At 55.3% G+C, this 24,063-nt stretch overlaps 1 protein-coding gene across 1 annotated transcript; it reads right to left on the bottom strand.

Moving 5' to 3' along the window:
* Positions 1 to 666: 666 nt before the first annotated feature.
* LOC124235386 (myosin-7) lies at positions 667 to 22,715 on the bottom strand. The gene is made up of 40 exons (XM_046653265.1): positions 22,615 to 22,715; positions 21,231 to 21,282; positions 20,595 to 20,803; positions 20,146 to 20,289; positions 19,707 to 19,863; positions 19,486 to 19,513; positions 18,750 to 18,858; positions 18,575 to 18,667; positions 18,408 to 18,471; positions 17,855 to 17,953; positions 17,516 to 17,619; positions 16,718 to 16,856; positions 16,496 to 16,614; positions 16,236 to 16,385; positions 15,787 to 15,957; positions 14,881 to 15,190; positions 14,544 to 14,611; positions 14,075 to 14,162; positions 13,311 to 13,428; positions 13,041 to 13,164; positions 12,622 to 12,758; positions 12,119 to 12,374; positions 11,258 to 11,500; positions 10,894 to 11,070; positions 9,943 to 10,088; positions 8,740 to 8,830; positions 7,604 to 7,993; positions 7,268 to 7,394; positions 6,984 to 7,102; positions 6,017 to 6,213; positions 5,345 to 5,528; positions 5,012 to 5,177; positions 4,746 to 4,870; positions 3,904 to 4,212; positions 3,449 to 3,652; positions 3,202 to 3,327; positions 2,806 to 3,081; positions 1,779 to 1,874; positions 1,401 to 1,535; positions 667 to 801 (listed from the first exon to the last, which is right to left on the bottom strand). The coding sequence occupies exons 3-40, from the start codon at positions 20,793 to 20,795 to the stop codon at positions 784 to 786; spliced, it is 5,808 nt and encodes a 1,935-aa protein (XP_046509221.1). The 5' UTR covers positions 20,796 to 20,803; positions 21,231 to 21,282; positions 22,615 to 22,715; the 3' UTR covers positions 667 to 783.
* Positions 22,716 to 24,063: the final 1,348 nt, after the last annotated feature.

Raw genomic sequence — 24,063 nt, 5'->3', positions numbered from 1 at the left:
GTGGGAAGAAACGAGGGAGAAGAAAGGAGCACCCTGGACGGAGGGGCTGACCCGAGAGGAGACGAGGAGGAGAGGGAGGTGGGCTAGGGTGCAGTGCCCCGGGCTGTCGGGGGAGGAGGTGCGGGCCTTTCGGGGCGGTTGGAGATGGTGGTGGCCGTGTCTGGAAGGATAGTTGGCCACTGCAAGTCCTCAGCCTCTCAGAGACTTGCCTTGAACCAGGACTTGGGGGTCATTACTCCACCTACCCAGGTGGCTCACACCTCAGAGGGCACCCCTATAAATGTCCTCCCCACAGCCGAGCCCTGGGTGTTATCAGGTGGGGCTAGTGTTCATCAGAGCCAGGGTGCCGGTCGGGGCAGGCTCACATGATCTGGCGAGCCTTAAGCGTTTTCCTAAATTTCCTTCAACCCAGAGTGTCTCTGAGCCAGAGAGGGGCTGGGAGGAGAGGGCTGGGAGGGGGAGGGGAAGGGGAGCACACGGGCAGTGCTGCACCAGGGGTCTCAGAGCCTCACAGGCTCCCCAAGGAGGCCTCCTTGGTCTGGCCTGTGAAGCTGTCCCTCCTCCTCTGGAGCCCCACCTCCTCTCACCCCTGTGTCCCACCCGCATGTCCCTGACCCCATGTTCCTGTGGCTGGCAGGCAGTGAAGAAGAGTCTAGAGGCAGGATCTCACTTCAAGGAAAATTGCTTTATTCTGCTTCCTCCAAAGGGGCTGCTATTTGCGTTCCGGGACTGGAACTCCATTGGCACCCTCAGGACTGGGCAGGTCAAGAAGATGTGGCACAGCTACTCCTCATTCAAGCCCTTTTGAAAGGAAACAAAGTCCAAATTAGTGCCAGAGAGGTGGGTGTGGGGCAGAGCTGGGCACAGAAGACAAAGGGGGGCTGGGGAACCTGACGGGTGGAAGGATGCTGTGTGGCCTGATGGGCCCCCATGGGTGGCGGATGTGCCCTAGGGATCAGTGTAGAGGGAAAGTTCCGGAGGGTAGGGCTCTGGGGCCAGCCGGAGGGAGCTGCCTGGGTGAGGACAACGGGGTTCCCTGGGATGTCCATTTTAGGTTTGAGTTGTGAAGTTGTAAGCCAAAACTGGGGGGAAGAGAAGTGGAGACTAGCAGTTGGGGGAAATTGAGACACCCTGGGTCCTATCAGTTGGGGTCATCGAGGGGAGGGTTCCCAATCACCCGAGGGCTGGAATTCACAAAGTCATTGAGAGCTAGAGCTGGAGGAATCTTCAAAATCCCAGAGGACTGAATTCCCTCCCCTCTGGGGCTTTGCAGTCAGTTCTAGGGATGAATGAAGAGGCATCCGTGGTGTGAGGGGGTTCTGCCTGAGGACACTGATGTTGGGGGGCGGGGATGCTGCCATGGGGGCAACTTGCGAGACCTGGGGTGTGGGACGACCCACCTTGGTGCCGATGTCGCGGCTCTTGGCCCGCAGCTTGTTGACCTGGGACTCGGCGATGTCCGCCCGCTCCTCTGCCTCATCCAGTTCGTGCTGCACTTTGCGGAACTTGGACAGGTTGGTGTTGGCCTGTTCCTCCTGTGGGGCCAGGGAGCAGAGAAGGAGGTGAGACAGGGTCAGGAGAGGGGATTCCCAGCCTCCTAGTGGGCAGGACTCCCTGTCCCAAACCAGGAGCTCAGAGATCTCACCGCTCACCAACATTCATGCAGAGGGGAGCAGAGGAGGAGGTGAGAGGGCACCCAGGGTGCTCAGCCCCCCAGCCTGGGGCACCAGCTCCCCTGTGTCCCTTCTCCAGGTTCAGGCCCCGGCGTGGTCACTCACCGCCTCCTCGGCCTGGCGCTTGTATGCCTTGACCTTCAGCTGCAGCTTGTCCACCAGGTCCTGCAGCCGCAGCAGGTTCTTCCTGTCCTCCTCCGTCTGGGGGTCGGGGTGGTCAGGAATGAGGACAGGATGGCACCGTCAGAGGAGGCAGCATGTCCCCTCCCCCCACCTGTCGTCTTTACCCTGAATGTAATATCCTGACCCAAGTCTACTTTCTGACCCTCACCAAACACTTGGATTCTCGTAATTTCTTACCAAAAAAAAGATGAATATTTTTAATGCTTTGTACCAGGAAAGAGTCTAGGGAGCTTATGGGACTCCTGAAATTGTGCGCAAAACCGCATGTGCACACTGTGCCGGGAAGCAGGGGGCACGCCGTTGGGGGTCCTGGGGCCCCATGGAGGATAAGCTCCCCTGTTCTAGAACCCAGGAAGCACTGGTGGTAACTGTGGATGGCAGGCGTGAGGGGATTTCCCTGGCTGCAGGGAAATAACACAGACTGGATGGAGGTTAAGGACAAGTGTGCATAGACAGAGGGTTACTTTCTGGACTGGAAGAGAAACAAAATCGAACTGAGAGTCTGATTCTAGAAAAACACTATGGAAAGCTCAAGCCTACACCTCCCTGGATAACTGAAAAGTTTGGAGATTTGTTTTAATGACTTTGGTATATTTTTGGTGTATTGAGGTGGTGATGGCACCAGGCCAAAGCTTGGCCACATATTTGCTTTCTGGTGATCTGTGCTGGTGAAGGGCTGTCTGGAGCTCCGGGTGTGCCCCCAGGGGACAAGCTGAGGGTGAATGTTGAGGTGGAGCTCACAGGTGAGGAGACTCAGAGACTGACCAGGGGACACTCAAGGTAGAACAGGGTTAGGCAGAGTGGAAACCAGGCCACCAGGGGCTGTGCTCCCACCCCTAGCCCTGGAAGAGGCTGAGGGAAAACACAACATTCCTCTGAGGGGGTTGCCCCCCTGGCTTCAGGCCATGATGCAAAGGGCCCGGCCCCAGAGCAGCTGCTGCGCCCGCACCTGGTAGGTGAGCTCCTTGATGCGCCGCTCACTCTTCCTCATGCCCTTGATGGACTCTGCATTGCGCTTCTGCTCAACCTCCAGCTCATTCTCCAGCTCCCGCACCCGGGCCTCCAGCTTCTGCAGCTGCTTCTTGCCGCCCTTGAGGGCGATCTGCTCCGCCTCGTCCAGCCGGTGCTGCAGGTCCTTAATGGTCTGCTCCATGTTCTTCTTCATGCGCTCCAGGTGGGCGCTGGTGTCCTGCTCCTTCTTCAGCTCCTCCGCCATCATGGCGGCCTGTGGGCGGGAGAGAGCTGATGCACCGGCGGGCTAAGTCCTCACGCACTCACTGCTCGATCCAAGGACACCTGGGCCTGGAGGCGGCGGGGGGGCAGGGGGGTGGGTGAGGGGACTCACGTCCGTGATGGCCTTCTTGGCCTTCTCCTCGGCATTCCTGCACTCCTGCACTGCCTCCTCCACTTCAGTCTGAAGCTGGGACAGGTCTGCGTCCATCTTCTTCTTCTGGTTGATGAGGCTGGTGTTCTGAGGAGTGGGGTAGGCAGAGCATGAAAAGCGCTGAGCAGGCTTGAGTAGCTCCCAAACCTCACCTGCTGGGAACTGCCAGTGGGGCTTCCCTCCAGGAATGCCCAGGGGAGCCACTCACCTGGGAGTGCAGCAGCTGCACCCGCTCGCTGGTCTCGATCAGCTCCTGCTCAGCCAGCTTCCGAGACCGCTCTGTCTGCTCCACCACGGCCCGCAGCTCCTCCAGCTCAGCCTGCAGTAGGTTGTTGCGCCGCTCCACGATGGCGATGTTCTCCTTCAGGTCATCGTTGGCACGGACCGCGTCATCCAGCTGGATCTGGGTGTCCTGTGGATCAGGAGGATGGGAATGAGAGAGGGAACTGACCTTTGGGCCCATCAGAAGGCTGTTAACGCCAAACTGGATGCTAGTGGAGAGCCCATTGCAGTGGCTCAGGAGGGTCCAGTGGGTTGTCTCTGCAATGGCCCGGGGCAGGAGGGATCTGGTGCAGTGAGGGGACACTACCACCTAACTGGGCCACGTGGAGGTCAGTCCCTTCTCTAGGTGAGGACTTCCTGCTTCCAAGAGTCTCCATGTACCTTCAGTAAGCTCTGGAGGCTCTTGACTTGCTTCTGGGCCTCTGCAGCCATGCGGTTGGCATGGCTGAGCTGGATCTCCATCTCGTTGAGGTCGCCCTCCATCTTCTTCTTCACCCGCAGCGCCTCGTTGCGGCTGCGCGTCTCTGCGTCCAGGGAGGTCTGCAGTGAGTCCACCACCCGCAGGTGGTTGCGCTTGGCCTGCTCCATCTCCTCGTCCTTCTCTGCCAGCTTCCGCTCGATCTCTGCCTTGATCTGGTTGAACTCCAGCTGTGCACGGAGGATCTTGCCCTCCTCGTGCTCCAGGGAGGCCTGGGAGAGGGGTGGGGAGAGAGGGTCTGAGGCAGGCAGTCGGGGCACAGGGCCAGGGCAGGGGTCTGTCCATGAATCGTGGATACAAAGCGAGTTCAAGAGTGGTGTAAGTGGTTCAGTCAAAGAAGCAGAAGGGAGAAGAAGAAAAGAGAATTTAAAAGAAAAAAAAAAACAGGCCCAAGAGAAGGTGATTCAGGCCCTCACAGATGAGAGCGAGCTATGAAGACAAAGAGGAAAACGAAGAGAAAGGTGTTGCCAAGGAAACAGAGGCAATCAGGCAGAGAATGTAATCCGAGGAGGGAGGCGGAGGAGGGAAAGGGGAGGGGAGTGGAAGCAGGAAGTCTTGTCTAAGACGTAAGCGGTAAATGTGTGGAGGGAATGGAGTGAGCCGTTCATTCATTCACTCCACAACCTTGTCAAGGGTCTGCTGTGCGCAGGCACTGTTCTAGGCCCTGAGAATGCCACAGTGAATAAAACAGGGGCCACAGCCTGGAGCTCGGCCTCCTCCGCCCCCAGGCCCTGCGCAGACACACCTCAGCCTCCTCCAGGGCCGACTGCAGCTCCAGCTTCTCAGCCTCCAGCTGCTTGCGGACCTTCTCCAGCTCGTGGATGGTCTTTCCACTGGAACCCAACTGCTCAGTGAGGTCGGAGATCTCCTCTGCGGGAGAGGCCAAGTGCCTCAGTTGGGGGCTGCCACTGTCCAAAGGGGGGGGGGGGGCACGCCTCTTGGAGCCCCTAGGTGGCACCATATGTGGACACTACCCCTGGCCCCTGCCCGGCCTCTCGGGCCCCAGCGCACCCTGGAGGTTCTTGTTCTCCCGCTTGAAGGTCTCCAGGTGCTCCAGGGACTCCTCATAGGCGTTCTTGAGCTTGAAGAGCTCGGTGCTGAGGGAGCGCGCCTCCTTCTGCGAGGACTCCAGCTCCGATTGCGACTCCTCGTACTTCTGCTTCCACTCGGCCAGGATCTACGGGGATGGACGGGGCTCACTTGCAGGCCCAGCCCCCGTCCCCACCTCCAGGGACTGCCCAGGCCCCTCATCTGGGCTCAGCCGCCTCCCCCACAGAATGTCCTCCTTGAGGACACCAGCCCCCCTGCTCTGTCTCCTGGCTGCGGCCCCCGACCCCAGCCCACCTTGTCGAAGTTCCTCTGCTTCTTGTCCAGGGCCGCGGCGGCCGCGTTGGAGCGCTCCACATCCACCATCAGGTCCTCGATCTCATTCTGCAGCCGGTGCTTGGTCTTCTCCAGAGACGAGCACTTGGCATTGACGGCCTCCACGGCCTCCTCGGCGTCTTGCAGCCTCTGCGCCAGCTTCTTCCTGCCCGGGGAGATGGGGGTTGGGTGGGAGAGGGTGGGGAGGATGGAGGGTGCGGATTTGGACAAGGGGAAACCATGTGAGTCTTCTAGAAAACAATCCTTGAAAACTCAAGCATTGTTGGAGAAGCCTGAGGACAGGTAGGCAGAGGGTCTCCTGACAGACGTGAAGACCCACAGCACCCAAGAGGGCCTTCTTGTGGTGTCCCTTTGACACTGGGCCTGCCTCTGGTCTGCAGACATGGAGGTCACACGGGCTTCTGCAACTCACCCACCGCCCTCTGCCACAGCGCCCTGCCCCGGGTGGGAGCACTCTGCCCTCAGACAAACCTTTTGTTCGTCTTATATTCGGATGAGAAACATAACGCGAGCAAAAAGCTTCCCTGAGAGGAGAAGGAGGGGGCAGGGCAGGGTCCTCCCGTGCTGTCAAAACCTCGCTGAACCTCCATTCCGGGGGGCCAGATCTACTGAAGCGGGCCGCCCAGGACTCACTTGGCCTCCTCGAGCTCCTCGGTCCTCTGGATGGCATCTGTCTCGTACTTGGTCCTCCACTGGGCCACCTCTGAGTTGGCCTTGGAGAGGACGCGCTGCAGCTCGGCCTTGGCCTCCGTCTCCTCCTCGTACTGCTCCCGCAGCAGGTCACAGTCGTGCCTGGCCGACTGCAGCGCGTGAGCCAGGGCATTCTTCGCCTGGGGGGAGGCGGGCCGTGGGAGGTGGGCTCAGCTTTCTCCATAAGACCACCCTAGCCCTTGCCCATCTCCTCAACCTATTTCAACATCCTCCCCATGGCCTCAGCCATCTCTACCTCCTCAGTGGACCTGGAAGAGTTTCCTGAGTACTAAGAGCTAAGAAGGCCCACGCGGCACCACATGACTTAGGAAACGCTTCATGCCCACCACCCCTGTGCCCCTCCCTGCAGCGGCCATATCACCCTCACCCGCCTTTACAGGGGAGGAGACAGAGGCTCAGAGAGGCTAGGTGATTTCCCTAAGATCATTAAGCTATAAGAGGTCCTGGCCTTTTTAAAGTCATATTCTTTCCCCTTTTTCATGAGCCCAGCAAAGTGCTAGGAATAAGTTCAGTTGAGTTTCTTTCTCCAGTTTTCAGATTGCTCTGCTAATCCCAGGACCCACTTGTGCATCTAGCATCCCGTGCCTGTGCCCAGCCAAGGCCATAACACATCTCCCTCGTTTATTTCCTCTCCTCCACGTCACTTCCCCTCGACCAAGGCACCCTTAGCCCATGCCCTCCCTCTCTGTCCAGGGAGGCAGCAGAAAGGCAGAAGGCCTCGCCTGGGGAATAGACTTAGGAGGTGTGTGGTGGGTTCTGGGATATTATTTCTTTTGGAATTCTGGGAGAATCAGACAGCAAGCCTCATTCTTGGGAGGAGAAGTGATGTGGCTCAAGGCCAGCTGGTGTGCTCCTTGCCTGGGCCAAATGGCGTGAGTCTGGGTCTCACCTTAACCTCCTCCTCCAGCTGCCTCTTGAGGTCCTCCAGCTGCTGCGTGTAGGTGAGTTTGCCTCGGGTCAGCTGGGAGATCAGTGCCTCCTTCTCATCCAGCTGCCGAGACAGCTCACCTGGAGAGGCACCAAGGCCCACTCAACTCTTCAAGGTCAGTCACTCGCCTCTCCCTCCAGCCACTCCCCTAACCCTCAGGCCCCATTCTCTGGAGAGGGGTGACTGTGTGTCTACCCAGAGCTGGGGTGGCTCAGGAAGTCAGGGGAAACTGAGGTGGGGCTTACCATTCTCAGTCTGCAGCTTGGCCCGCTGGCTGGTGAGGTCGTTGACAGAACGCTGGGTCTCCTCAGCCTTGCTCCGGTGCTCATTCATCTGGTCTTCCAGGGTCCGGCACATCTTCTCCAGGTTGGCCTGAGAGAGGAAGGAGAGTCATATGATGGCTATAGGGGACACTGAAAGGGGTGCCATTGAAAGAGACAGGAAGAGGGAAGGCATGGAAAGCAGGAGAGGATTGAAGAACTGGGTAGAAAGGAAGCAGGAAAGTGGACCATCAGAGAAGACAGAAAGAAAGTGGAGGTGGGTGGAGGGACATGGAAGAGAGGAGAGGCTGACAGGCTCACCTTGGCCTTGATGATCTGCTCCATGTTGGAGGTGACGTCGTCCAGCTCCAGCTTGAACTCACTCTTCTCTTTCTCCAGCTTCTGCTTCACGCGCTGCAGGTTGTCGATCTGCTCGCCCAGCTCAGCCACGCTGTCGGCGTGCTTCTTGCGCAGGGCCGCCGCCGTGGCCTCGTGCTGCAGCGTGGCCTCCTCCAGGTCCCGCTTCATCTTCTGGAACTCGGCCTCGCGCTTCTTGTTCATCTCGATCTGCACGGATGTGGCCCCGCCAGCCTCTTCCAGCCGCTCGCTGATCTCCTCCAGCTCCCGGGACAGGTCTGAGCGCAGCTTCTCCACCTTGGCCCTGGCAGTGCGCTCGGCCTCCAGCTCCTCCTCCAGCTCCTCAATGCGTGCCTGGGAGCGGACACAAAGACCTATCACCTGGGACCCTCCCTCAGAGCCCCCTCCCAGGGCTCTGGAGTCTCCTGGCCTGTGTGGAACAGCAAGTCAGTTTAGTTCTCCCGGTGGAACTAAGTACTGAGAAATAGAAATAAAAAGATTTAGGGGAGGTGGTTTGGACAGCCAAGGTAGCCTTCCTTTAGGCCAGAACGTCATACTTTTTCTTTATTGGAGGAAAGTGGTTGAGGCTTGCTCTTGAAAAGGGACAGAAAAACCTAGGTTCTATGGATATTTTAAGCAGTAGAGCAGCAAAAATTATAAAAGTTAGAATGAGAGAGCCCTGTTTGTCTGACCAGACAGCTAAAGACCTAACAGTGTCTGCTCTAAAGGTAAGAACTTAAGTCATAGACTATTAGGGATAAAGGGACCTTAAAAGCCACTAGGTAGCAGGGGAGGACATGGAGACTCAGAGATCTGGAGCGGGCTCCCCATAGTCACTGGCTAAACCCAAGCTGAGAGAGGAAGCCGGGATTTCTGCCCTCCAGACCTGTGAGGTTTTCAAGGTCTCTTCCTAGGTCATCATTGGATCGCCCACCCCTCCTGGAGGGGCTCTGTAAGGTTACTGTGATGGCGAAGCATCTCCCCCATAGACACATAGCAAGTGCCTGTAATGCTGGGGAGAGGACAGCATGGAGGAGGGGATTGGGAAGTTGAGAACCAGCCTGGACTCCAGTGCCAACCCTGGGCATCTCAGACCTTACCTGAAGCTCTTTGAGCTTCTTCTGCAGCTGGCTGCCCAGAGCCTGCTCATCCTCAATCCTTGCATTGAGGGCGTTCAGCTCAAAGTCCTTCCTGTGGGGGAAGGAGGGAGGGTGAGGCAAGAGAGGCCCATTAGGCTCCAGGGGGCCCACCAGCGATTGGAAATGGTAATAAAACAAACGAAGAGCAGGATTTCATCATAAAAGCAGCTTCCAGGGGTGACGTAGGGTCCCTAAAGGTATATCACCTGCTGGAGAACTGAAATCCAACAGGAAATGTACTGGGGAAAGCACTGTAGGTGGGGCACCAGGCCCTGGGCTCGGAGGGGCTCCCTCTTTGGTCCGTAAACTGTGGGGGCTGGACTAAATGGTTCCAAAGGCCCCTTTAACTCCGATGATCTTTAATTCTGTCACTGTTACTTTGGGCAATTTGGTGAAACTTTCTGAGCCCTCGTTTTTTCTTTGATAAAGTGGGGCTAAAAATACCATCTTTTGAAGGTGGTCTAAGGCTCAGGGGGTCCTATACTTGTTCATCCCTTCAACAACACCGTGTCTGGGGAAGTGTGGAGACTCCTGGGCAGATGCAGGCCCGACGAGGATGGAGACCATGATGCTTCACAGAGCCTTGCAGAGTCCCTGAGCCCAATGAGCTCCTCGGATCATTCAAATATGTCCTGCAGGCTCGCTGTTTACCAAGTCTGGAAAGTGGATCTATACATTTTGGAAGGACTTGCAATAAGAATCGCAACCTTGAGTTCATCGGAACAAAGAAATGGCCCAGCCCCCTGCACTGCTCAGGCTGCGGCTGGCCCAGTTCTCTGTGGCCCTCTGGGCTCTCTGGGAAGGACCCTGAAGGGACTTTCCTGAGAGGCTTTTGTGCGGATGCTTCCTCTGTGTTGAGCAACTAGTCTCCAAAGAGCCTTGTGTACTGAGGGGGCGAGCTGTTATTGTCCATCCCTTTTGAGCGCCCAACAGGAAGAAAGGGCTTGAGGGATCCAAGTTAGACTCTCTCTAGGGAGAACTGCCAGGCCCTGATGTGTGTGTCTGGAGAGGAAGGCCCTCCTCTTGTAGGCCTTTGCCCACTTATCGAGGCTGCATGAGGCTGTTGGCTGTGAGAGGGGATGTCTTGTGTCAGCTTGTTCTGCCCGCAGAACAGGCTGCTGGGCCAGGGAGGGGGGAAGGTGAGAGGGAGGGGGAACACACTACTTTTTCAGCCTCTCATCCAGCTGCTGCTTGTCGTTCTCCAGGTCCATGATGCTCTCCTGGGTCAGCTTCAGGTCGCCCTCCAGCTTCCGCTTAGCTCGCTCCAGGTCCATGCGCACTTTCTTTTCCTGCTCCAGGGATCCCTCCAGCTGGAGGAAAGAAGGACCAGCGTGCCCCATGAAGCCAAGTATCTTGTTTTGGTAATCTGGGAGCTCAGTTGCTTGAGGGTTGAGGAATCCTAAGAGATGTCCAGGACTTTGGAAAGCTTCCCCAAAGTGGGCCACACATTACCAGTGAGCTGTGAGACTGCCCAGCACGGAGCGAAGCTCAGTAACTATCTGATAAATGAGGGAACAAATGACTGTAGGATGAAACCCCAAATCTACATGAATTCACTCAGCATCCTCTAAACACCCACTGGGGTCCAGGCTCTGTGCTAGGTGCTGCAGACACAAAATTGAATAAATCCAAGTTCCCACCTAAAGGCAGCTTACAGTCTTATGGCTGAGACAGTTATTTCCATAATGACAACACAGAGAGATACATGATTCAGCAGAGATATGCACAAAGGACTATCTGTGAGAACAACGATCACTGACAATCAGATCATGCCTAAACTCTTAGAAGTCCAGAGATCCTCCTTGAGGAGCCTCACAAAATCCCCAGAGAGATGTATCATGTTCTTATGAGATAATCCTCTAAATTCTGTGTTTGAAGGTAGAGATATACAGGCTTGAACCTAAATCGAAGTAAGGAAGCCCATCTCTGTTGTTGACCTTATCAGTGAGATGAGATACACAACTCAGAATTGACCATCCTTCCACTGTTTTATTCCCCAGCTCCCTTCTAGAAAGGCATCAGAAGTAGCACTCCCCAACTCCATCTCCCAAACACACAGACACACACAAGCACAGATGGACATAGTGTAGTTAGGCCCTGTGATAATCTACTTACATCGTCCACGTGCTGCTCCAGCTTGACCTTGGCCTTGGTCAGGGTGTTGACCTTGTCCTCTTCAGCCTGGAGGTCATCCAGGGCCTGCTGGTGGGCCTCTTGCAGAGCTTTCTTCTCCTTGGTCAGCTTGGCGATGATCTCATCCAGCCCAGCCATCTCCTCTGTCAGGTTCTTCACCTGCCGACCAAGAACCCCGTCCCCTTTAGGGTCAAAGGTCACCAGTCTGGCGATATCTTGGGAGACCTCTAACATTAAGGACCATGCTGCTATCAGGATCTCCTGAGTGGCCTGGCCTGGGTTAAGGTCAGTGTGGTCTTGGAATCTTGAAAAGACCTGGGCTAGAGCCAGAAAGAGCTGCTCTCACCTTGTTCTCTGTTGCATGCTTCTCCTTCTCCACCTTGGCCAGTGTCAGCTCCAGGTCATCAATGTCCCTTTTGAGTTCAGAGCACTCATCTTCCAGCTTGCGCTTCTTGGCAGTGAGCTCGGCATTCATCTCCTCCTCATCCTCCAGCCTCTCAGTCATCTCCTTCACCTTGGCCTCCAGCTGGATCTTGTTCTTGATCAGCTGGTCGCAGCGCTCCTCCGCATCTGCCAGGTTGTCTTGTTCCTAAAGGCAAGGCCATTCAGTGGGTGAGGTACTTGCCCTGGCAGGTGGAGGGAGGGGGAGGCTCAGGGCTCAGGATAGGAGGGGATCTCCAGGATATCCTCAGCTAGAAGAATCTCAGAAGGATGAGGATAGGAAGAGTTCTAGGGAAACATGATGGGAGCACTGGGGGACAGGAGGAGAGAGGAAGGGAAAAAGGAGTCTCTTTATCTGGCCCTCTTCTTCTGGTCTCCCCCATTGAAGGAAGAGAACTGCATCTGTTGATGCAAGCATGTTACATATTTCCAACCGAGTAGGATGGGCAGCTTTATTCCCTGTCTGTCTAGAGATGAGGACATTGAGACTCAAAGATAATGCATGGTTTGCCCAAGGTCACAAATTATTAAGCTGTGGATCCAGATTGAACCCAGATGGAAAGCCCATGTTTTTAAAAGTTGTTTTCTTTTCCCCCTTCCCTTTCCTTCTCTTGAGGGATTTCTTTGGAGGTCTTTGGAAGTGGTGATTCCAGAATCCTCCGCCTGTGAGGGGCAAGATGGTGAGCCCCTGGGTTGGAGGCGCAGGGTGTGTGGGAGACGCAGGCAGAGCAGGGTGGCAGAGCCAGCAGAGACCCAGGAGCCTCACCGCCTGCACTTGGAGCTGTAGGTCGTTCTTCTCCTGCAGCAGGGACACCATCTTCTCCTCCAGCTCCTTGCGGCGAGCCTCAGACTTCTCCAACGCCTCTTTGAGGCGCGCAAACTCCTCCTTCATGGTGGCCATCTCCTTCTCTGTCTCTGCGCTCTTCAGCAGAGGCTTGATCTTGAAGTAGAGCTTCATCCAGGGCCAGTTCTTGACCCCCATGAAGGCCCGAATGTTCCACTGGATTATCAGCAGGGAGTCTCTGCAGGGGCCCAGCAGGAGGGGTGGTGAGAGAGCCCTCCTCCCTCTTCCTGTCCCGAGGCCCTGACTCCTAGGTTACGGCCCCTTCCTTCATCCACCTCGCACTCCCACCACCTACCAGGCCCACCCTGTGTCCGTATGAGCTCCTCTTGCCGGTCTTGCTATTGAAGACCAGATGAGCTCTTTCTCCTGCCCCTGACCCAGCCTGGGCCTCAGATGGCTGGGAAGCTCCTTTTGAGATCTCTCACCTGCGTTCTAACAGCTTCTTGAATTCCATTCTGGCGAGCACACCCCGGGACTGGGCCTGGATGCGGGTGATGATTCGGCTCAGCCTCTCATCTCGCATCTCCTCCAGCAGCCCCAGCAGCCCTGCCTTGAAGAACACCTGCGAAGAAGGTGTGTGTGGGCATGACCAGGACGGGGCAGGAGGGGAAAGAGGAAGGGGGTTACCTTAAGGAAGACAACAACCTAGGAAAGAACTATGGGGAGAAGGTCAATGGCAGCTGGGCCTGGGATGGGGGAGTGGTGAGCATGGTCCATGGGGAGGGGTAGCATGTGGTTCAGAGATGTTCCTGAGATGATTGGTAAAAGGAAAGGAGCCATGAGCTGAGGAGTCAAAGGACAAGAGAGGTCTCCCTGTAATCAGCTTGTCTCCTCCTTTCCTCACCTTGGTGTGGCCGAACCTATACTGGTTGTGGTCAATGTCCAGAGAGCTCAGCAGCTTCTCTGCTCCTTTCCTGCTGTCAATGAACTGGCCCTCGGGGATGGCCGCTGGGTTCAGGATGCGATACCTAGGGAGGGAGGTGCCTGGACTCACCCATGTACTGCATTGATCTGCTCTGCCCACAGAATTTGGGGCCACCTGCAGACTCCCCTCTCCACAAAGGCCACCCAGGCTCCCCCTGTTCCCTGAGCCCCAGGGCACCCTGGTACGCACCTCTGCCGGAAGTCCCCGTAGAGGATGCGGTTAGGGAAGCCCTTCCTGCAGATGCGGATGCCTTCCAGCACGCCGTTGCAGCGCAGCTGGTGCATGACCAGGGGGTTGTCTATCACCCCTATGGCAGGAGGGGAGGGGAGAGGAGTGTGTAGAGAGAGCACTGGACTAAGAGCCAAAATTTCTGGGTTCTGCTCTTGGCTCTGCTACTTATTAGCTGGAAATCTTAGCAAGTCTGTTAATATTGATCCTTTATTCTTTTCACTTTTTTCTAGCCATACTTTTAAGAGTAACCAGAAGGTTGTCACATTCTTAATTTTATATGGTTTATGCCTATTATCATAGGCAGTAGCCAGGGCAGATATATCCCATTTTCTAGAGAACAAACTAAGCCCAGAGAGGTTAAGGGACTTGACCAAAGTCACTCAGCTGATCAGAACAGAGCCAGCCCTTGAACCCAGGCCCCTGAGCCTCCATCTCCTTATCAGTCCAAAAGGGATAAACAATGCTTATATGTCTCATTGGGGGTTGAAGGGCACTCGTGAGGTAACGTCCATCAAAGTGCTTAAGCATTACCCTGAGTTACACATTCCAAGTGTTAGGTAGCACGTAGGGGGAGGGAGGTATAATCTCTGAGACCTCATGGAGGATGGGGGGAGAAGAATGTGGCTTGGAGAGCACCATGGTGGGAGATGAGGAGAATTTAGAAGGCCTTGTCCCTGGCAGTGCACTTCCAGCAGTGGGCTGGGCCCAAGTCTGGGGCTCACCTGGAGACTTTGTCTCATTGGGGATGATGCAACGCACGAAGTGGGGATGTGTGGAGCGCAAGTTGGTCATCAGCTTGTTCAGATTTTCCTGTGGCCCAAAAAAACAAAAAGGAAAAGTAAAGAAAGTCAAAGAAAGAGAAGTAACAAAGACAGAGCAGAGGAATGAAAGGGAAGAGGGATGAGGAGAATGCAAGGAGCTAAAGAGAGTGAAGGAATGCTGGGGGAGGATAGAGGAGACTGGGCTAGAAGGCGGGAGGGAAAGAGGAGAGGTAAGATGGGAAATTGAGTAAGAAAGGACGTCAGCAGTGAAGCAGAGGAGAATGGAGAGGACGAGAAGCTCAAGAGTGAAGAGGATCAGGAGTGGACTGAGGAGCCAGGCATGCGGGAAGGCAAGGACGAGCAAGGCAGGGAAGAGCCGGGCTGGGCTGGCTTCGGGAGCTGCATGGGGCTGGGGCTGGGTCACACTCACCCTGTGCAGAGCTGACACGGTCTGAAAGGATGAGCCTTTCTTGGCCTTGCCTTTGCCCTTCTCAATAGCTGAGGGGAGGAGAGTCAAGAAAAGGAGCGTGAGTGAGGATGGGGGGGCGCCAGGGCAGGGTGAAGAATCACAGCCTCACTGGCATTAGGCCTCCAGGTGAGGGTTTCACTGTGGGTGCCTTGGCTTCTCCACCCAATTCTATCTCACTGAGAGTATAAAGCTTGGGGCACAGCCTGACATGGAAGTGGTGGGGTATAGCCATTGACCTGCCTCAGAACCATGGCAGAAACCCTGCTCCTCAGTCCCCTGGGTCCCAGTCTCGACTTACGTGCATCAGCCCCAAGATAGTTGGCAAACAGGTTGCTGAGCATCTTAAGGGAGGACTTCTTGTATAAATCCACCACGGTCTCATTGAGTGGATCTTTGTTCTTCTGCAGCCAGCCTAGGATGTTGTAGTCCACAGTGCCGGCGTAGTGGATCAGGGAGAAGTGGGCTTCTGGCTTCCCCTTGATATTGCGTGGCTTCTGGAAGTTGCTGGACTTTCCCAGGTGGTTGTCAAACAGCTTGGCCTTGAACGTCATGTCGGTGGCCTTGGGGAACATGCACTCCTCTTCCAGGATGGACATGATGCCCATGGGCTGAGGGTGAAGGGGAGAACATCAGTGAGCATGCTTCATGCAGATGGAGATGGATCCTGCTCTAGGGTCAATATTTGCTTAAGGAGATACCCCTTTGGGCATTAACATGTCAGGCTCAGCTCCGAGTACAGTTATCTACAGAGTGGCACCTGTTTAAGCCTTCCCAAGGTGAAAGACTTTGTTTGATTTCAGAGGGACCCTTGTGAACATCTGGGGATGTGGATGCCATAGGTGCCTTACACACCACTCCATCCCCCAGATATTGGGGTTGAAAATAGGTGCACTCTTACGATCTCCTACCCCACCTTCAACTTCCTGCTCCTTGGATGGGTAAACCAGGGCCACTAAACACATTGGTGTGGGAGGTCATCCTGGAGGTGCCCATCCTCCATGTGTCCGCTCTCAAGCCCCTGAGATGGCTCTCCCAGATGCTACTCTGTCTTGGGTGGCCAGAACAAGACAGGGCTCTGGAAACTAGGCCTCTGGATTCTTCTGATATAGATCATGTTCCCCAGAAGGGTGAGGGGCTTCCATTTTGTCTGCAAGATTCCTGTGGGGTGTGAGTGAGGAGTTCAGGTGGTGGGGCCAGGCAGCACCTTCTCAATGAGGTCGATGCAGGCCTGCAGGTCCATGCCGAAGTCGATGAACTCCCACTCGATGCCCTCCTTCTTGTACTCTTCCTGCTCCAGCACGAACATGTGGTGGTTGAAGAACTGCTGCAGCTTCTCGTTGGTGAAGTTGATGCAGAGCTGCTCAAAACTGTTGAACTGCAGGGAGAGGGAGGGAGGGCAGGAGCGGTCAGGTAGGCAGGTGGCTGAGTGGCCAATGGGGTCAGCCCCAGCCCAGCAAGGGGTGTGGCTGGTCCCCTCCCATGTCAGGGCAGGGAGGCAGAGCCCCCCTGAAGACAGGATAATGACTGCCTCCATCACTGCTGAACCCCCCTGCCTTTCCCACGCCCGGCCTATAGCTGGCTCTACAAACAGTTGTTGCATGTGTGAACGAGTGAGTTACTGTTCTCACCACCCCCGGGGTTCCCCTGACTCACGTCAAAGATCTCAAAGCCAGCGATGTCCAGGACTCCTATGAAGTACTGGCGCGGCTGCTTGGTCTCCAGGGTGGCGTTGATCCGCGCCACCATCCAGTTGAACATCCTCTCATACACTGCCTTGGCCAGGGCCCCTTTAGCATATGCCACCTGGCAGGCAGGGAAGAGACCCAGATGAGCAGAATTGTTGGGAAGAGTGAATTCAAAAGCTCCCACTGCACCATGCCAGCCCCCCACCTTATCTTCTGAAGATGACCCACCTGCTGGACATTCTGCCCCTTGGTGACGTACTCATTGCCTACTTTCACCCGAGGGTGGCACAGCCCCTTAAGCAGGTCGGCTGAGTTCAGCCCCATGAGGTAGGCGGACTTGTCAGCCTCTAGAAGGAAAGGGAAGGTAGCGAAGTGGGTAAAGGGATGACTCCTCTGCAGACATGGCCCCCAGTGACTCCACAGTCGCCCCCCAGCCTCCAAGACCCCTACCTTCGGTGCCATCTGGCTCAGCCTGCTCCTCTCGCGGCTTCTGCTTGAACTTCATGTTTCCGAAGTGCATGATGGCGCCCGTCAGCTTGTACATGGAGTTCTTCTCCTCTGAAGTGAAGCCCAGCACATCAAAGGCGTTCTGTTGGCAGGCCCCGTGTTGGTAGACCCCAGAAAAGGAAGTATGGCAGGTAAATGAGATCCCTCTACAGTTGGAGAGAGAGCTTGTCTCCTGACTCCCTATGGGTTCTGAGACTCCCATACCTGGTGGGGAACTCTAAAACAAAACTTGGAGGTACTGGAGCAGGATGGGGTGTAGACAGCCTCAGCCAGGCATCAGTGGTCACAGCTGTCCTTTGGAGCTGCTCTGGGTTACCCGTTCATGTTTCCTCCTGTTGCCCCCCTTCTAGGCCTTACGCTTGCTTCTCTGCCTGGACTTTCCATACCTGGGTGTATCTGTTCTTCACATAACAGCCTGCCCCAGCCCCGTGGCATCTGCATGACCCTCCCCTTCCTCTTTCTCTTGGTGATGCCTTGTTTCTTGTCTTATCTGCTTCTCTGTCCCTGGCTTTCAGCCTTCTCTGGTGAGAATGAACAGCAAATACTGGCTAGCCCCGTCTCATCACACCCATGCCCCAGCACACCCAGGTCATAGGGCACATTCTGGCCCTTGGACAGGGCCATACCACTTTGAACAACAGGCAGCCAGTGTCTTAGCTGTACTCCTGGGCCAGTGAACCGGCCTCATTTGCCCCTCACCACCAATCCCCTCACCTCTCAGTTGTGTCCTCACACACTTACATCAGTGGCCATGAGCTCCTCAGCGTCATCAATTGAGGCCACAGTGGTCTCTCCTTGGGAGATGAATGCATAATCATAGGGGTTGTTGGTGATCAGCAGCATGTCTGTGGGGAGAAGATATGGTTAGGATGTGGGCACAAACCCCTGGCTCTCATTGGGGCTGCCTCCCACAGCACATGGCCTGTGGGAGAGCACATGACAGAACTTAATGGGGTCCTACATCCCCCAGAACTGAATCCAGCAGTGCCATAAACCCAGGGCATGCCAAGAAGCAGCTGCAAGCAGAGGGAACCAGGTTGCCATGGAGATGGTTGGTCTCGGTTGGTAGCTCTGACTCACCCAGCAGCTCAGGTTTTTTGTTAGACAGGATTTGGTAGAAAATGTGATAATCTCTCTCTGCCTTCAGCTGGAAAATAACTCTGGATTTTTCCAGAAGGTCTGTGAACAGTAGGGGAGAAGAAAGAGAGAAAGAAAAGGTTAGAATTTAGGTACAAGGAAACAGAGGAAAATGAATGATAAATGTAGCAGCAAAAGGCAGAGAGTGAGGGAGAGACAAAGAGAGAGACTCAGACACAGACACACGGAAATCACACTCAGAGATGGAGATGGAGACAGAGACCAAGGAAGAGAGAAATAGTCAGAGAAAATTCCCAGAGAAGGACACAGACATGAAGAGACAGAGGAGAAAGGCCAGAAGGAGTTTCAGAGAGAGACGAATATATAGCCCTAGGGACATAGAAAGACAGAGACAGAAAGAGAGGGAGAGAGACTGAGGGGCAGAGACCTAGAGAGAGATAGAGACAGAGAGGGAGGAGAGAGCGAGAGGTTGAGCTTGAGATGGTTAGAATAAGGGAGAGCTCAGGCTGAGCCCCAGCAGATTCACGGCACTCACAGGTCTCTATGTCTGCAGACGCCAACTTTCCAGTCGCCCCAAAATGGATTCGAATGAATTTCCCCTGGAGAGATGGAGAAGAGTGGTGATGAGTTGAGGGAAGGCTCATATTTGATACCATCCCTTGACCAGCCCAGATCTCAAGTCCAAGGTCAGGGACCACTCACGAAGCGGGAGGAGTTGTCATTCCTGACGGTCTTGGCATTGCCAAAAGCCTCCAGGGCAGGGTTGGCCTCGATGATCTGGTCCTCCAGGGTGCCCTGTAGAGATCAAGTAGGATGGTAGGTGGGAGGCCTCCCCCTCCATTTTTCAGTGCAGGCCCTTGGAGGACAACAGGCCTACCTTGCCTGAGGTCTGATCCTTTTTGCTGCGGTCCCCAATGGCGGCGATAACAGCAAAATACTGGATGACTCTCTTGGTGTTGACCGTCTTCCCTGCCCCGGATTCTCCGCTGTTGGAACAGTCAGGGGCTCATTAGGCAGTGAACAAACACTGCTTGAGACCAACAAGCCTCAAGTCAGGAGAGAATGCCTGGCCCTACTCAATAGCGGAAACCCTGACGCAGGAATCTGCCGGGTAATACTCATCCCAAACACACAGCTGGTCTCTGACTTGTGTAGGGTCAGAGTAGCAACCAGGAAGGATGCCACAAGGAGGGGCTGGGTTTGGGCAGGTGGAACCTGGTCTTAGCTGGACCAGGTCAATCAGAGGATATGGGCCAGGGCTGTTTTGGCAAAGAACGGGTGGGGCTGGCAGAATGGGGAAGGTTTCTGAAAGGAAAGACAAAATAAAATTAAGAGGTGAGGAAGACATGGTGATCCTGGGCTTATGGATAAATGAGTGTCGAGTTGGAGGAGAGTGGGTGAAGGAGATAGGAGAGAAAAAATAAGAGAGGGATGGGAAGCAGAAAGGAAGGGGGAGAGCAGACAGAAGGGAAGGGGAAAGGGCAAAGAAGAAGTCGGTGCTGGCATGAAGGTGGAGGGAAAGAGAGCTGTGGGTCTAGGCACAGGGGCCAGGGCCCTGATGGGGGCTGCGTCAGGGAGACTCTAGAAGGGAACAGGGTGGGAGCCACACTCACGTGATCAGGATGGACTGGTTTTCTCTGTCTGTAGGGAGAAAATGGTTAGGGAAAGTCAGGAGCTGCACAGGATGCTCTCCTCTGGCTTCCCCCCACCCCATCTCCTGCCTCTGTCCAGGCATCTCCCAGCTTTCCAAACCCCTTGGGAGGAAGGAGAGAGCTATCGTGTGTGTTCCCTCCAAGGGGGCCCTCAGGAAAAACCTTCGCTTGGGGCCTGTCACCTGTCAGCATGTACTGGTAGGCGTTGTCAGAGATGGAGAAGATGTGGGGCGGCGCCTCGCTCCTCTTCTTGCCCCGGTAGGCGGCCACCACCTCTGCAGTGTACACCGGCAGCCACTTGTAGGGGTTGATGGTGACACAGAAGAGGCCGGAGTAGGTCTAGGGTAGAAAAAAAGGAGTGAGTTGCCAGGGATGAAAGTGGAGGGATGGCAGTTTTCAGAGTTAGAGAAAGATCCCAAGAGAGGAAGGAGAGAAAGGAAAATCTCTGACTGCACTAAATCTGAGTAATCCCAGCTCTGGGGTATTAGAACTAAACCGAGGAGATAGGATAGAGTGCAATACTGCCTGGGCGCAAAGAACAAACTCTTGGCTCCAGGAGGTAGACATGTATACACCAGGAAGCTACCAGAGTCAGAGGGATAGCGTAGGTTTCGCACTCACGTAGATCATCCAGGCCGCGTAGCGATCCTTGAGGTTGTAGAGCACAGCGGGCTCGTGCAGGAAGGTCAGCATGGCCATGTCCTCGATCTTGTCGAACTTGGGTGGGTTCTGCTGCAACACCTGATCCTCCTTCACGGTCACGGTCTGCAACAGCCCACACAGGCCCTCCTGTCAGCCCGAGCTTTCCCTCCTCCCTCAGCAGGGATAGGAGTTAGGAGAGTTATAGGACAACCATGTTCAGGAGAGAAGGAACCAGGTCTCACAGAGAAGATGGACTGGATGTCGGGAATGAGCAGGGCTATTTGGAGAGTTTGGATCCCTACCCAAAGGAAGGGGAAATCGGACGGTCCTCAGGTCTGAGTGGGGTGGATCCTGGTGGGACCCCTCTCTGTCTACACTAGGTGTGGGGTGCGTCCCGGGTGGCCTCTCAAGCCAGCCCTGCCACCTACCTTGCCATGCTCAGTCTCGGCAGTGATTTTGCCACCCTCTCGAGATATAATCTTAGCCTTGACGAACTCCTCTTTGTCATCAGGCACGAAGACGTCCTTCTTGAGGTCGAAAGGCCTGGTCTGGTCTTCCAGCCGCTCCTTCTCTGTCTTGCGCAGGTATGGGGCGGCGGACCCAAACACAGCCAACTCCGCGTCCCCCATGGCTGCACCTGCAGTGGATGGGAGAAGGGGCTGGCTGCCCTCCCTTCCACTCCCCTCCTCTCCCTGGGCTCTCCCCTTCAGTGGGAGCCTCAGCGCCTGGCACCGTGCTCAGGAGTCAGGAGGGGTCACTGGCGAGTCCCTCTTTCCTTGAGCTTATCCCTTAACCCAAGAATGGCCTAGAAAACCTGTCAGGGCAGACGGGGAGGCTAACTTTTGTTCCGCTTGGGGCTCTCCTGGAGGAGGGAGGAGCATTCTGGGCTTCTTGTGGGAGCAGGAAACTGACTATACCCATCTCTGACCCTCATCCTCCCCGGCCCCTCACTAGTCACAGGTAGGGAACTCTTGGTCACCAAGACATTCTCCCCAAGGCAAGATAGAAACTAGAGTTCCATATCTTCCCAGAATCCCTCACACCCCATCTTCAGCTTTCCTTACCTTGGCTTCTCAAATGTGTCTACAAGAAAAGAAGCTCAAGCCTGCAGGTGACCTGGAGAGAGGGAAGGCTGTGTCAGGGCCACCTCTCTGCTGCTCCCTGGCTCTCCCCCTCAGCAGCCACCCCTCCCCCAGGCCTGAAAATGGGTGGGAAGTGGTGGTCAGCTTCTCTGGCCCTGTCACCTCTCTCAAACACTATTTCCTTTTCCCCCTGAGCACTAGTTCTAACAGTTTCCTGATATCAACCCAACTCTGAGTCCTAATCCTCCTCATTCCTGTCTACCCTCTCCCTACCCTTATCTACACCCATGTAGTGTGACTTGTCTTCTTTGAGCCACCTAAGGAACAACTGATGGTCACATTTGTTCGGGGCTTTACAGCCTACAAAGCAGTTTTATGTGAAATCTCTTACTCAATCCTCACCCCATTCTACAGATGAGGAAATCAAGGTTAATGGGCTTGCTTGTCTAAGAACACATAACTATATGTGGTGGAGCCAGGACTTGAACCCAAGTCTCATGACTCTAAAGCCAGTTCTCTTCCATCCTGTTCCCAGTTGGTTGTCCGTCTTGGTGGACATTCTCAGAGAGCAGACCCTGTAGGCATCCTCTCAGAGACACATCCATCACGCAGCTGAATGCTCTCCATGTGTTCTCTGATGAACACCCACACCCACTGCTTGTGCACACAGTTCACACAGACACGCTTCCTTCCTATACCTCGGCACACACACCTCCCCCAGTGTGCCATTATGCCTCGGCAACAGACTTGCACGTTAAATATGTGTATAGCCTAAATAGGCACACATCGCTGTACATTGTCGAATATACAAAGATCTGGAATTGTGAGCTCCTTTTGCAAGGTGTACATACACTGTGGCAGTTGTGACTCCTAGATGTGTACCCGAGCACCTCCATGGCATGGACACGGGTAGTTACACATTGCAGACCTCACAGAACCAGCTTTAAGCCTACATACTCCCTAAGTAATCTTCTCTGCCATCCTCTTCCTCCTTTCCCCAAATAGGCCTGCTTGTCCTCAGGCATGATCATAAACATGTCTTCCATTTGATATTTCTGTGTCTTGGGCAGTGAGGTACATACCCTCCCTCACCATGCATTCAGACCGTGTGTGCTTGTACACAACACACACACACACACACACCTCTAATGCATTCTGTCCCACACACTCAGATGCAGATACTGCCCCCCCCATAACACACGAGCCCCCTACTCCCACGGCACATACACGCATGTTTAGACCTGCACATGTGTGCTCAATGACCAGACCTGGTAGTCCACATGAAGGCTGCTATTCCTAGAGGAGGCCCTTCCTAAACCTGGGGTCCCCTTATCCCAGAGGAAGGCCTCCAGCTCCACACTCCTACCTGAGAGCGGCAAAGACAGACAGAGCACAGGAGAGAGCTGCGGCGCCAGACCTGGTCAGGGGCTGTATATATGGGGCAGCAGGGCGCCCCCACCCCCACCTGCGCCCAGTCCCCAGCCGGATTTAGAAAGGGCTGTTGTCACTAGAAGCATTTCCCCCAGGCTCCCCCCCCTTCCCAAACAGTGCTCCCCCCGCCCCACCCTAGCTAGGAAACAATTGGAAGTGGTCGTCATTGTTATGGCATGGAGTATGCAGGGTCTGAGTTCCAGGGGGCGGGGATGGCTCAAACCGCAGCCAAAATATCTCCCAGGCCAGGCCTCGCATTCCACAGCTGGCAGGAGAGGAAACTGACCACGACCACCGTGACCTCAGGCGGGCAGGGCCCTGGCCCTTCCCCACGGCTCTCCTGGACCCTAATACTGCTGCCCGGTGGGCCCCCTGCCCCCAGTGCTGGCTTAGTCCCACTCGTACAGTGTCCACTCTGCTCCATGGCCTGGGTCCTACATCCAACTGTGGGATGGGAAGGGGCTCATTGTCAGCAGCAGAGGGATGGGGCAGAGCTGGGGGCATGGCCTCAGGGTGGGGGCTAGATGAGGCAGCTGGGAGGAGGTTTCCCAGCCAAGTGGCAAGAACAACGACTAGGGAGCTTAGAGATGGGGACTCTGTCTCAGGCACTGATTATCTGGAACCAGCCGGGGGATATGTTGAGGTCACTGAGCCTCGAGCCAGACAGGCTGTTAGTGATGGGTCCAAGTCCTTCATTTTATGGAGAAGGGAAGTGCCTTCTTTAAGGTCATGCAGCCAGTCAGGGCAGCAGGATTCAAGGGGGGAAGCTTAGCAGATGGGAAACGGAGCCCAGCCTGTGGAGGGAGTTCTGGGAAGGAGGGCTGGGAGTCCAAGGAGGTGGGGACCCACTGCGTGTGGAGAGCAGGACCCGTCTGCCTGATGGTCCTAGTTTGTAGCCTTTGCTTGGCTTGTTTTCCCAGCTCTGACTGCAGGTACCAAACGCCCTAGTCCACAGTCAGACACTCTCGGAGCCATAGATAATACAGCTCCTCTGAGTAGGAGACTCCTAAGCAGAACAGCTGTGGCCTGGCCCACCCACCCTCTCGTGTTCTGTGGGGCGATCTCTGTCCAGACCTGGTGAGACTGGTGTTCTGGCGAGTGGGGCAGAGGTTCAGGAAAGATCTCCCCCTTTCCTATAAGCCTTAGGAGCAGCCACAGAGGAGGTGAGGAAAGAGAGTTGGGGCTCAGCCTGTGAGCACAGAACATAGCCGACCGATGTCACACTCTTCCAGCAACGGGGTTCCGTGTCCAGGCAACCACTGCGGGGGTTTGGTTTGAAATCCCCCCTCCTTCCTGGGCACAGCTTTTCAGCGCATGCGGGTTAATCCATCTGATTAGCTGACAGCTTGGAAGGAGAGCGGCAGACCTGGGGGATGGGTGCAGA

The sequence above is a fragment of the Equus quagga genome, chromosome 2 (genome assembly GCF_021613505.1).
Source record: "Equus quagga isolate Etosha38 chromosome 2, UCLA_HA_Equagga_1.0, whole genome shotgun sequence".
In the NCBI taxonomy this organism is placed as follows: domain Eukaryota; kingdom Metazoa; phylum Chordata; class Mammalia; order Perissodactyla; family Equidae; genus Equus; species Equus quagga.
This window is presented reverse-complemented; position numbering and strand designations above follow the sequence as displayed.